This window comes from Simochromis diagramma, unplaced genomic scaffold (genome assembly GCF_900408965.1).
Source record: "Simochromis diagramma unplaced genomic scaffold, fSimDia1.1 OVJJ01000545.1, whole genome shotgun sequence".
Taxonomy (NCBI): Eukaryota; Metazoa; Chordata; class Actinopteri; order Cichliformes; family Cichlidae; genus Simochromis; species Simochromis diagramma.
This window is the reverse complement of record NW_024387371.1, coordinates 5379060-5393692: the sequence shown is the minus strand read 5'-3', so window position 1 is coordinate 5393692 and position 14633 is coordinate 5379060. Positions and strand designations below refer to the sequence as shown.

The 14633-nt window shown below is 36.5% G+C and overlaps 1 protein-coding gene across 3 annotated transcripts in view; it reads right to left on the bottom strand.

The window, feature by feature from the left end:
- LOC120718938 (metabotropic glutamate receptor 4-like) overlaps positions 1–14633 on the bottom strand; it is a 191021-nt gene that overhangs the window by 10640 nt on the left and 165748 nt on the right. For all 3 annotated transcript variants that reach the window (XM_040007702.1, XM_040007700.1, XM_040007701.1), the window contains 3 exons: positions 11064–11264; positions 3745–3881; positions 201–1136 (listed from right to left, as the gene is read on the bottom strand). In XM_040007702.1, the coding sequence (XP_039863636.1) occupies positions 201–1136; positions 3745–3881; positions 11064–11264 (1274 nt within the window). The remainder of the gene's footprint in view (positions 1–200; positions 1137–3744; positions 3882–11063; positions 11265–14633) is intronic.

Sequence of the window (14633 nt, the reverse complement as noted above, 5' to 3'; positions counted from 1 at the left end):
TATAAAAGAACTACAAATGGAAAACTGACACATGAACATGCACAAGTGAATTCACTAGACTATTGTAGCCTTAAATAGAGAACTGCTGTTGAAAGCATACAGACTGCACTGGCATCATACCATTCTAAACAAGTTACACAACTGGGACAAATTCAATTTGTGACCTTACTCTTCTAGCAAATTTAAAATTTGATATTTACCTTTTCCGCTGATTGTGAGGTCCCGAAGAAGATGGGGATAAAGGCAAGCCACACAATGCAGGTGGTGTACATTGTGAAGCCGATAGGCTTGGCCTCGTTGAATGTCTCTGGAACCCCTCTAGTCTTGATGGCGTAAACTGTGCAGGTGACCATCAGAAGCATGCTATAACCCAGCAGACAGATGAGAGACAGGTCTGATATATCACATTTCAAAACGCCACGGGCCATGTCGGGATTTGCTGTACGCTGGTCTTCATAGTCTATGATGGCTTGTGATGGGTCAACACCAAACCAGATGCACACTCCAAGGAGCTGCACTGATATCAGACTAAATGTGATAACTAACTGCGAGGCTGGGGAGATAAATCGAGGGGCACTGACCGACATCTTGCCCTGCTCAAAAATCCTGTAGATCCTATTTGTCTTGGTAAGCAGTGCTGCATAGCTTATACTCATACCCAGACCAAGGAAAATCCTTCGCAGTGAGCATACGAACACATCAGGAGCAGAGATCATAAGGAATGTTGTAGCATAGCACAGAAAGATACCTGTCAGCAACACATAGCTAAGCTCTCGACCAGATGCCTTAACAATTGGTGTATCATTGTAACGCACAAAGGTTACAACCACTAACAGAGTGGCCATAATCCCAAAGACTGCAATGAGGACAGGTATCACGGCCCATGGTGAGCTCCACTCTAGCTTGACAATGGGAATGGGAACGCAGCCAGTGTGGTTGTCATTGGGACGCAAATCAAAGCGGCACATCTTGCAGGTGTAATTGTCTGCCTGATACTGATAACCATCACAATTCTCGCAGTGCCAACAACAAGGAATTCCCTTCACTGTCTTCTTGCGCTGCCCGGGACGACAGGGTTGACTGCATATAGAGGAAGGGACTTCTTGTGTTTCACCAGGCCACTGCATGTCATTAGTCTAGATGGAAATGTGAAAGGAAAAAAAGAGCTTTAGTAACTCTGTCTACACAAAACATTTTTTCACATTTGTGTGTTTTTTAATCTATTTCCTATCTATATACTTGGCTTTTTCAAATGTAGTAGACACAGAATATGCATGAGTATTGTGTATTTTATTGACATAATTTACTATATCTTCCTATATTTTAATCATATAATTGTAAATATTTTCAGTTATTCATTATAGTACAATTGAAAGTACATTGAAAGGGTTATTATTGAAAGAATATTGACAATATTTATTAATAAAATAATTAAGATATTAAGACACTTACTACATGATATATGAGTTACATTGAGACTATTATTTTTAGTTATTAGCATGGTTTCATTGCATCTAAGTTGAGTTTTATTAACTTAAATGGGTGTGGAAATGGACAGGAAAGTTTAATTCAAACACCCAAATAGTTAAATGATTGTTCTGACATTTCAAAAATTATGGTATTTCTTATTCTTCTTAGAGCTCTCAGCTACTGATGTTGGTGAGCTGGTGTTGTGTGTACTGCCATAACTCAGCTTCTTGATGTCTATAATAATCCAAAATCCTATCTACAGTATGCATGTAAACAAAATAAGAACACACAGAAGGAGACTTATGAATCATTTATAGCAAAACATGATGGATACATGTTTTTCCTCAGAGGGTTTGGCATTTAAAATATAGTAGTTTTGACACTGCAGATTCTGTGCACTATGTATACATTAAAAAGGAAATTGGTATTATTGTGTAAAGAATTTCAGCAAATGTCAAAATAAGGTTGATGCAAATAGTTGAGTAAAAATGTTGTTTACTCCATTACACACCTACTGCTATCGCCAAGATTTTGAGTGTAAATGTGGTCACGCTGCATAATACTGTCTTTTGACCCAAAGCATCTGTTTCTATAAATTCTTGAGATTTGAGTCACTATTGTGTTGAATGATTCCCTATAAAGCTGCATATAAGCAAGATGTATTTAGCATAGTTTTGGATATTAGGGATAAGTTATGAGGAAGTGCATAAATTAAGCTTTACTACATATGGGTTTTCTGTTGCTGTAAATGTCACATGTAATGACCACAAGTTTAGAGACTGGTTTAGCATTGTTGGGATGGGTTTAATCCAAATGACACTATAAATTTTACAGTTACTTTAGTTTTTAGTTATTTATGTTAAGGCCCCAGTCACATAGGCCTAGAGACCAGTCACTACAGAAACTTTCCATCAGTAGGTATTTGCTGTTGATGGGAAGTGATTGCTGGCTATTGCCAGATGAAATTTTTCACATAGAGGACACCAAAAAAACCTTGTGATTGCTTCTGGAAGTCGCCTATAGTTTGCATGGAAGAGATTCACTAACTACTGAAGAGACCCAGGTCACTGAATAGTAGTGAAAATTAAAAAGTATGATGCAATAAAAAAAGGGAGACTTTGGAAAAAAAACAAACAAAAAAAAAAACAGTGCCTTTTTCCTTTCCTTCAAAATAAAATTCACAACTTTTACTCTGAAGGTGCCGAAAGCAACACATTTCAAAAGGTGCAACTTTTACTTTGAAAGCTAATGGGTTCTGGTTTGAATTAAAGCACCAGTATTCCATCCATTTTGTGGTCGCTTCATGTGAAACTGCTATATGGTGACACATTTAAGGTGCAGGTATCCACTGCAGTATTCTTCTGAAAGATAGATGTTGCCATTCAGGCAATACCGCCACATCAGCGCTGATACGGGGAAACCAGAAGCAAAGATTTGGAAAAACAGAGTGGGGATATATATATATATATTTTTTTAAAGCTTTCCACAAAGACACATGATTTCAAACTGTTGCAGCAACATCTTCCAATGTATTACCTCTATAATCTTTAAGGTTATGTGCTAATATATTATTAAAATGGCGGTAAAAAAAAAAGATGTGATTGCACACTTGTATTTTCAACCCAGCTGCTGCGGCACCGGTCCAACGCACCAGGTTACAAAAATAGAGAAATGAACGATTGTTCAAAGCTAAAAATTATGTCACATCTGTTGGTGTGCACTGCCATTGTGGTGTCGCTTGGACCGGCAGTGTGACTTGGTATACGGTTAGCATAAAAGTGTCTCACACACCAAAGTCTCAGTACAGTTTAGCAAGTAGTTGGTGGGTGTTTGTGGACAAATTAACATCTTCCATGAACACTACAGGTGACCAAGGCAATTTTCTATCAACCAAACCAATCATATGGAGGTTTTTAGTATATCACATATAACTTTGAAGTCAACTGCCAGCAAGCACTTGCAAACAGTGTTCACAATGTGGAATTTTTTTTCAGTGTCTCAGTCTGTCCAGTAGTTGAAACAAGTGATTATAGTTTTAAAGCCATGTGTTTTTGTTTTTTTTTTAACTTCAACTTTAAAAATTGAACTTTAATGTTAACCCATACTTTGTAGAACTTTTAAAAGTTCAATTATTAATGAAACTTTGAAATATTGCTTCTTTGAATCAGTTAAAATTCAGTTGGTTATCAGTTAACTGGGACATGACCACACAAAATCTAATCAGAAGAAAGCATACGATATTTCAGACATACCTAACAGTTTAAAAATACATACGTCTAGGTGGAGTTGATCTGTCCAGTGACCAATGATTTTGTATTCTGTGGTGTTTTTTGTTATCTGGTATTGGTAGATTTCATAACGACCAGGAGCATCTCCATTCTCATTGAAGACCACAGGGGTGCCAGCAATTCCTAAAGAAGATAAAGGCAAAAAAAGCAGTGTAGTTATTTTGTTTTAAAGAGGATACTGTTAAAGCTGAAATCCAGTGTTGAACATTGCCATAAAAATTCAAGGTTTGATTTTCATGCCCTGAAATTAAATGAGGTTGCAAGGGGAACTTCAACTTTGTGCTGCTATAGTGTTAATGACGGCAGCAAAATAGATGTTGACAGGCATGTTTTCCAGGTCCTCTGAGAAGGGCCTGGGCTGCTGTCTGTTCATGTTCCCATATCATTTCACACTCTTTCATTCTGCTTATTGCCCCATTGAGTGTTATCCACTAGGTCCCCACTCAGAGTGCTAACGAATGACAGCACTGATTTTGATTACCACTTTGAGGTCTCTCTCGTGTCCCTGCTTTTCTTTCCGAGCCAACCTACAATCCCCTCTTGAGCTTCAACTTGTTATAAAATTGTGTTTTAAGGAGTTGAAGATTTACAGAATTAGTGATGAGAGCCCGCCACCTCACTTATGAATGAACCAATAATGGTATCTCAGTTTGGCTGTTTGGTATACCATATTTGTTTTTTCTCATTTAATGAAATCTGACACTAGTCAGAAATTCTTTAACATATAACATAAAAATCATGCAGACACTTGACAGCGTTTTCCAGCGCTAGTGGGAGTTTATCATGTTCCACAAGTATTGACTGTACTGTCCTCTGTGATAACCAAAAAGGGAATTGTTTGTTTGAGTGTTTTGTTCTTTTTTTAATAAGTCACACTATTGATTGTTGATTGTTGTTTGAACCTGTGAGCCAGATTTGGAAACCTGTGAGTCAAGCCTTTCAACCAGATGTATTCTCTCCACCAGTGCAGATTTGTGTTTGTCAGAGGTCTCATCAAAATCCATAGAACGTAATTGCATTAGTGTCATTCTGGTGTATCATCCAGAGAGCATGTCTGAGACAACAGCAGGCAGTAATTGCAATTATGAAGATTTTCTTGCTCACCTCAGCAATAGAAGAAATTTGAGTAGGATGTGTATTTCCACTAATTTGATTGCCTTAATCAATTAGTTTCACATCTTGGGAGATCTACATTTTGAGGAAACTGAAGACTGAGTCTAAGTGTTTCTTACTAACATGGAGATCAAATGGATAATACATTAATGCATGGGCATGATTAACAAGTACTCACATTGCAGGTCATTTGAAACGTGGGCAGTATCCAAATATTTGACCATTCCAATATTCTTTTGTTGTGTCACTATGACGTTTGCATTTTTGGCATTAAATGCTTGGCGTCGTTGATGCCATCTTAGTGAACTTTATTTCTTGCTTCATCTTTTTTTAAATCACATTACAAAAAAAATCTAAGGACAGTACTGCTTTCCAGTTGCATGGCTTTCTGTACTGCAAGAACTGACGCTACAGTTCCAAGACCTCCTTTCCATGGTTATTATCGAATCAATTTGCCAGATTTAGGGCCCCAAGGTGTTGCTGATCATCTTTTCAGTATTTACTCTTCAGCTTTTATTGTCTTTTATGACACTGGGCTCAAGAATAATGTAGTCTTTCAAATAGTATCAGACCATCACAGTTTGGTGTTTTGCTTATAATCTGTTATTATGGTATATACACACTGCAAGCTTAAATTTGTTATATTTGAACATTTTTAAGAATACGATCCAGATCAACACTACATATGATTTGCTCCACATCTACAGTATGTTTTGTGAAATTTGTCATGCCTAGTGTTGGTGTATTCTGGCTAATAAACAAACAGAAAAATGAGCAGTCTAAGCATACATCAGTGAAGTTTAAAATTCCCTCCATACCACGCATGAACGTCAGTCCTGGATTCAGAGTAATATATTACTGTTTGTGATATTTTCTGGAATATATAAAGATATAAAATTTCCCAAGTTTTCGTATTTTAACTTGATATGTCGCTCTGAAGATATGAGACATGCTTTATCTGACAGTGGTAAAAAAATCCTCCCAAAAACTCATAAACTTCTGCATAATCCTATTTGCACCGACTAAACCTCCTAACAAATAGCATTTTGGTGAGGAATATCGACAGAGAGTCACTTCTCTTAATCTTTTGCTTTTAACATTCTCTTGTTCCTGGTTGCAATATTGTAACCAGAAGGTAGCTGTTCGGCCCTAGTGTATATGAAAATTTGACCTTTTCACCTTTGTGTTATTTGTTTATTTATTTGATTTTGTTACTCCACTGTTGACTTCCAGACCCTTGATACCATTGTCTCTGTTTAACACCGACATGTAAATAATACCCTCCACTGACTGTTGTGCCCTCCCATCCTCTTATGTGTCAGTGTAAATGCAATGCCTGTTGACTGCTTTTGGGTTATCTTTTCTTCCCAGACCCACTCTCTGGGCTGTTAATAGACACACCACCACAGGAGACCGTAAGAAACAGAACTTGGAGTAATTCCTTTGACAATTTGAAACATACTGTATAAATAGCTATGTTGAAACCCCAGACTAAAAGACAAATATTTAATTATGACATTGTTAATATTACTTACCTACTATCAGATTTATGGGCTGCAAGGTTTACTTTATAACGCTAAACGGAAAAATAGTATTAAACAGAATTAAGTTTGGACTTTTTCTTAAATCTAACCAATATCAATTTATTTCACTTTATAGTAGATAATAATCATGGATCAAAAAGTATCAATTTCATGTACAATATTTGTAAAGTTTTGGGTATCCTTTAGTCAGCATGTATGTCTATAGAAAATTCCCATAATACACAGGGATCATATGGATGCTGACATTGTTCAGAGCTTTTAGTCTCCGATTCTGTGAACTGAAAGACTCTTAAAAGCAAAGCGAGCTAGGCAGGATTCCGGTAATGTGAAGCATTGATTTTCTAGCCATTGCTGTTGAAAATTCGATGGCTTCAGTGCTGACAAACCTTCCAGTAACATAAAACCATGAATAAAATAATGCATAAAGATTTGAAGAACACTAATTTTGTACTGCACATCTATACATATAGCATTGCTGATTAAAGTTTTATGGTGCTATGAGGATTGATCTTTTAGAACTAACCAAAGATGACTCCTGGATACAAATCTAAACAATGTCTTTACTATTTCCTGAGTTCTGCAGTGTTTCCTTTCAGTGTCCATTAGGGATGAAAACTGAAAGCTGCAAACACAAGAGTCAAGTTAAACTTTACTATCCTTGACAAGAACGATTGAGTTCATGTTTGCTTAAGTCAAACAGACACAAAATTTAGGCCCTGACTAATCACTGGACAGTTGGATGCCTGTCTGGTATATCATATAATTTTGTCATCTGTTTTACAGATGGAGCAGATTGTTGGTCTTTTATAACTGCTGTTTGCTACTGTGTTTACAGTAGGAGGCTAAGGGGGTGTTTTGTGTTTAAAATCCTTACTTTGTACTTGGTTGAGTCAAGAAAAGGTTGTTAAAAGCAAATAATGGTTGTCTGTAGGAAATAAAAAAACAAACCAAGGACTTACATTCCTTTCTTTGGGGAATTTGGAGGCCAGGTTAACACCTTGAACTCTTTTTCATTTTTCTGAAACAATTCCTGAACAATTTTGCAGTATGGCAAATTCCATTACAAACAGGCAACTGCCATCAGAGAACACGTATGTAGTTATTAGGTAAAAATCACATAATGCATGGAAGGGAATCTGGCAAATCAGGAGACAGGTACAGCGAAAGGTCATACACTTGAAATTAAGGCTGGAATACTGTACCATTTAGAGCACAAAAACAATTGAGCAGCTACGACAAAAATACACTTGCCGGCCACTTTATTAAGTACACCCACCCAACTGCTTGTCAATGCGAATATCTAATAACCCAATTGCATAGCAGCAACTCATTGCATTTAGACATGCTCAAAATGAACTGCTGAAGTTAAAACTCATCATAAGAATGGGAAAGAAAGATTATTTTGCCTGGAGCTTGGACTCACAGCCTGGGTATTTCAGGAAATGCTCATCTACTGTGATCTTTCTGCACAACAAATTCTACAATAAAGATTATGGTCTGAAAATCATCTAGTAAAGGGAATTGTTCTGCTGTCACCAGATGTGAACAGAATGAGAAGAAGAGAATGCCTTTAAACTTAGATTCTTCTTTACTTTGATTTGCATCATCAGTTTACAGTGGTACATTATTTTTAGTTTACTATACATGGCATCCTTTATCTATTTTCCATTATCTAGGAATTCTCTGTGCGAAATACCTCACTGATATCTGCTTTGATAGGACAGGAAGACAAAATGAACTTAAATAACTACTTGTTACAATCAATGTAGGCGGAAGAGCATCTCTGAGAACACAACACATCAAAGCTTGAAGGATTAAAGCCGCAGAAGACCACACTAGATGTTACTTATGTCAGCTGTGAACAGGAAACAGAGCTCAGCAACAGGAGATTGGAAACATGTTGCCTTGACTGATGAGTTTCAGTTTTTGCTGCAACATTTGAATGGTAGGGTGTAAACAACGTGAAAGCATGGATCCATCATACTTTGTATCAACTGTATGTTTTGGTGGTTCTGGTAGAATGTTGTGTGTTATATGTTCTTAATACATTTTAGTACTAAAATAGTAGTAGTAAAGATTAAAGAAAGCCCCGAGTAGTGTTTCTGACAATGTTTATGACCACAGTGTACCTATCTTCTGACTGGCTTTTCCAGCGAGATAACGTGCATGTCACAAAGCTCAAATCATCTTAAACAGGTTTCTTGAACATGACAGTGAAGTCTCTAGTTTCCAAATCGCCTTTGGGGTGAGGTGGAATGGTAAATTCGTGTCATAAATGTGAAAAATATTGTGTCAAAATAGAACAAAATCTCACACTGTTTTGACTCTATGCCATGAACAATTAAAGCAGTTCTGAAGGTAAAAGAAGTCAAATTCTCTAGTAAGTGATTTTGCTGATGTGACACAGGTGCTCCTGACAATTGGTGAGAAAATAAATAATGGGTTGAGGTAAAAATGATTTGGTATATGTGGTCGGCAGCAATATTTATATAATCCACATGCCTCATGCCACATGCCAGGACCCAGAGTTTACCAGAAGGAGATTATCCAGAATATCACACTGCCACAGTCAGCTTACCTTTTTTGCAGTGCATCCTACAGCTATCTCTTGCCCAAGGTTTTCATTAAAATTTTATGGTGTGCAATAGTCCCAGCCTTTCCATCCTTTATCATTTATTGAATCTTGGGTGCTCATGACCCTGTAGCCAGTTGGACTTATTTTTAAAGGTAGTTGCCAAACTTGGTACTTCCAAGATAAGGAAAACCTAAGAATATCTTTATCTAGCTTTTAGAATCCGGTCCTTGTCAGTGCTGTTCAGATATTTATGCTTGCTCATTTTTTCTTCTTCCAACACATTAACTTAAAAAATGCGTATTTATTCCCCACCCCTTGAGAGGAATTATTTATAATACACGGCGGTGTTGTTTACTTCATTTGTAAGTGATTGAAATGTGTAACTGAACTGTGTAATTCCTACAGCCACTAGAGGTCTATGTGAATTGAATGTAAGCATTTTATGTGTGAAAGCATCCCGCTTATGAACACTAAGAGTAGGATTCATCGAAGCTACTGGCCAAGCTCCAGACAGATACGTTAGCAACTGACGTCTAGATTCCAAAGAAGTGGAGCAGATGTCTTTTGCTTCATCGACAACTTTCTTAATTGTGTAATTTACTGTATATTATTCTTGTCACATACTTAGCTGTAGAATGATTATCCCTGACCGAAAGATCCCACTCTATAATTGTCATAGAAATAAATGTGTCCATTACTATATAATTATCTGTGAGGGTGGAGCAGGTGGAGACTGTGTCAGACCACTCATGTTGCATTCTGCTTGATTGCATGGCCCTCTTCTCTTGTCATATAATTAACTCAAGCTGTTATAACTACTTACACTGACCTAAGGTAGACCTCAAATTTTCATATGTTGTTTATTCAATCTTTGCAAACTACAAGATTATCTTCATGCCCATGCTGTGTATATATGTACCTTTTTTTAATACGGTAAGGTCAGGTCTACTTCATAGTGTCATTATACAGGCTTTTGTGAAATTATGCAAATAACAGTGGCAGTTTTAATCACATGCTGAAACCAGATGGAATCCATTTTTTGTCTTGGGTCAGCTAGTGGTAAACAGTATTCCTCTAAGTTGAAGTATTACAGTTTTATAAAGAGACAGAGAGAAGCTGAACTTCTGAGTTTGAGAAAAAGCTACTTTATTAGCTGCTCCCTTCCTGATGAAAGGATTTGTTTCCCTGGCTAGACCTGATTCAGCAACCTTTCACTTGTTAAATGAATATGTTAACCACTACACTATGGAGGCAGTAGGTTGAGAAGTAAGAACAACTCGATGAAATATGTATTGACATTTGCTTACTAAAGTCTGAAAAATTCCAGTTTTTGTGACCTTTATAAAGTTTTATAAGCACAACATGATTTCCCTCAAATCATACACCGTCACAGTTCAGGGATAGTCATGAAGCTACGTTAAATGTAATCAACTCATATCTCTTTCTGTCTCAGAGACAGAAAGCATCCTGTTTTTGCCAGTGACACTTTACATTGGACAACTACTGGAAAACTACCGATGCCCATTTCTGTTGTGCCTTATGTTAACGTGCTTCCCACTCTCATTTACATATAATTTTAAGCAGCAAGTGTACTTAAAGCAGCAGATCTTCTGTGTGGGCAATTCAATGCTTACATGATAAGGCAGGAAATCTCACAAAGCGCAGTTCCTGCACATCATCAACCATGATAAAACATGCTGTTCTGCTGGTGATTGTCAATCCTCCTACGGATCTCAGCCTCAGTACTTGCTGGAAATAATTTACTTTCAGACGCCTGATAAGTTGAGACCACTGCATAGTATATGACTAAAGGCTCTGCACAAATATGCTAGTGAACCCAAAAATGCACCAAAAAGTTGTGTACTACTCACATCTATAAGGTATTCTGGTCCTGTTTTGATGGTTGACAGATATATTGACACATCCCTATGATAAATATTGTTTATAAGGAAAGACATTTCATTCCATTTGATACTTTAGCTGAAAATACTTCCCAGACTTTTTTGTCCATCTTGTTTTCACATGGCAAAATGGGTTAGGGTTATGTGCTTTATCAGAAGTAGGAATACATACCTGTAAAGTTGACACTGCGGATATATTTGAGAAGCAGTGTGCCATTGATAGTGTCCATCTTGGAGCAAAGGCCAACTTTTCCAGGACAGAGGTCTTTGTGCATATTATGTAGAGCGTGAGCCATTGCGTACACTGCATCTATAACAAACTGAACCTTCCCCTCCTGTTCATAGGATGAATCTTTTCCGATCCGCTCATGGTCTAAAAGAAAACAATAACAAGATAAAAAAATAAGGATTTGTTAAATCCAAACCTAAAACTAACTCCATAAATGTGTGTGTGTTTTTTAAAACCCAAGTTGATTATGCTCACTGCTTATTTTAATTTATGTTTTGCTTAGGTTTCCATGCTGTGTTTTACTGGCTGAGTAGCTGCAATCTTGAAAGACAGTCATGACTAGAATCTTTGATATGAAAAACCATCATATTTAGAACAAAAGAGCTGCTTGGCAATCAGTGGAAAAAATAAAATAAGAATGATTGCTAATGTTTAAATCAAGCAAATGATAACCTTTCAAGAAGCCGGAATGCTCAATTGTGAAAGAGTCTGTTTTCCACTGGATGGATTTTGAAAGAGATTGGCACTGAATTGTGCGTGTTAACCCTTAATTGTATAACATTTCTTATAAACATCAATCACAGAATCTCTTTCCACAGAATCCAAAATGCTCTCTTGTGAAGCCTTTCTCTTTACGGCCTGTTGATCACTGATTAAACCAACTCAGGAATATTCGGCAAGACTCGTATAACCTCATCTGCCTTTTGCACTGCTTTAAATAGACTTTGCATCATGCAAAGATGTTAATTGAAATGAGTTTTATCTTTTAAACTAAGGAAAAGTTTATGTTGCTTGATAAGGCAAGGTATGTTGCAGTTGTTTATCCATATGTTTTCTTAGTGTTTATCCCCACAACATTATATGTTACCTATTGCACATTAATCATGCGTTCAGAGTGGTTGAGTGGCAGGGAAGGAAAGGTAGAGATGGCAAGAGAGTCCTAATCATTCTTTAGTTTTAATGCAATTAGTTATGACGGGTGTATATCAATCATAACTAAGGTTGTTGTCTTCTCTGTAAGTAAGATTTCAGTTAGCAGCTTAATCCTTTTTATCATATTGATTGTAAATAAGGTTAGCACGTTGTTAAAGCAGGCCATACAAAAGGCGTCATACGTTTTGTTCATTACAAAGCTCATTACAAAACAAAGACAGCTTCTTCGTTAGCCCTCATGCCATCTCTTTTCAACACCAAAAATATTACTCAAGAGGACAGCAGCTGAAATACTACAAAGTAGGTCAAGCATAAAAAAAATAGCAGTTAGACACTGTTGCTGTTTTAAGTGAAGTGTGCAACAATCAGAATGTACAGGGGTTTAATTGCAAGGTTTAGAGTTTGAACCTTTAAAGGTATCGTGAGAGAAAAAAGTGAGTTTACAGCACATTAGCTTGTTTATCATTAAAGTTTTATGCAAATATCATGGAAGAAGCCTGTTGATAACTGTTATATTGCCTTGAGGTATGTGTCTTTGTTATGGGGTAACAGGGGAGCCAAATGTCTTACATTCACCTGCAAATCTAAAACTAACCCTCTAAACTTCTGTCCGAGCTGTTATTTAATTTTTAAGATGTGAAAATTGTGCGAGAATTGGGGAAATGGGAAGAAGACAAAGAGTCACAGGTCTCACATTTTGTTCCAATAGATTTTAGTGCTGCTCCGAAGAAGAGAGTTGATAGACATACCTCGTGTGCACTAATTTAACCAGCCGTTTATTTGAAACACATTTGAGCACATCTTTTCTCTTTGTGATGGCTGGTAATTTTCTGCTGCCTACGATTGAAGGAGGATTACTGTCTGAATTTTAACAACCTGAAATTAATTGTGTGCAGTGTAATTGTCCTCACCTGCACAGAATGTGACAAATATCTTTTAGGAGATGCTCAGCTTTTAAAAGAACATGAATTAGAGCGTATTGCAAAACAATCTCAGAAAATATGACAGGAAAGAAAAGTGACTGTTGAAAGTACGTATAACATGACACTTTATTTTTCTTTGTGGTGACAGCTTGTTCAAATCACACTGAAACCTGACAACCTTTAGTAGAGGTTCATTTTCATTAGCTCAGTAGATGGTTTGTGTCACCCCGTCTCTTTATGTTTTGAAAGGTTAATGCATTTTTTACAACAATTAGATCTTCTGGTTTTGAATTCTGCTCAGCATGAGAAGAAAATGTTTTTCAATCTCTTCTCGAAAAAGACTTCAAAGTATAATTCCCACTAATGGCTAATGACAACAACACATAATGTGGAAAATTAGCAAAAAAGTAATAATCAATTAGAGTTGCAAATGTGTGTGCTGCGCATTTGCAAGCTGTTTCACAATCACAGAAGAGTTGTTTTTGCTCTGACATTTGATAATAATTACATCAAAAATCTAATTTGAATTATCTGCTCGCAATCATTAAAGGAGAGGACTTTGTATACTTTGCGACATTTCTTTCAATTGTGGTTAAAGCACATCCAAGGAGGAGTGTCAAAAAAGTCACAGTTCTCTTATTTTAAGCTATTAATCATTATTATGCCTTATATTTTAAAAACCAATTAAGTAATCTAAAGATTATGATTATGGATCCAAGTAGTCATATTGTAGGAACACTATAGTAATTGTTTCTAATACTAAGTGCTTGTGCAAAAAAAAAAAAAAAAAAGTTTTTAAATTCCCAGACTCTAAAAGTTGTACCCATAGGTAATGCTGTAATAAGTAAGTTCCAAAACCTTTCTAACTTGTAATCAACAGTTTTTATGATTTGCTCCACTGTCTCCTAACTGCAGTACTTGCTAAAATATTTTCTCTTTGAAGGAGGTAAATGTTAATAGTTCAGTCTTGGTCGACCCTGACCATTGCTACTTGCAGCTATGTTTTACATGTTGATTCTGTGCTTTCATACTTTGTTCATACATTTCTAGAGGAGATTTGCAAATAATGAAAAAGGGATTGGAAAATGTATCTCTTCAAATGTGTGGGCATGGTATGTGTGCCTTATGTGATTTATGCAGTTTGAGCGGTGTTTTTCTGTGTGCACTCAGTGCAAAATATACACATAGTGATGTGTGATATGACACACATTACTATGTAGAGGACTGACTGTAATATTCCTATAATATGTTACAGTTTTTTTGTGATTTTTTTTTTTTTTTTTTTTTTTTTTTTTTTTTTTGGGGGGGGGGAATCACGTTAAAAATAGAGATTAATGGAGAATGTAGAGTTTTAAACAAAACAAAGACTTCTAAGTATTTTTTTACTGAAGTGAGAGGTAAAGCCATATGCTTAGTTTGTGGAGAGCAGATGGTTGTGTTTAAGGATTTGATTCAACATTATGAGACTGAACACACAGAGAAAAACAAGAACTTTATTGATGTAGAGCAGGAACGGACATCTAAACCTTTTCCTGCAAAGCTGCAGAAGCAACAAGGACAACAAGTTTTACACATCCAGGGATGGAGTGCTCAAGACCAACTATGTAATTTCCAACAAAATTACACAAAATACTGAGCTATTGTTAATGGGGAGCTG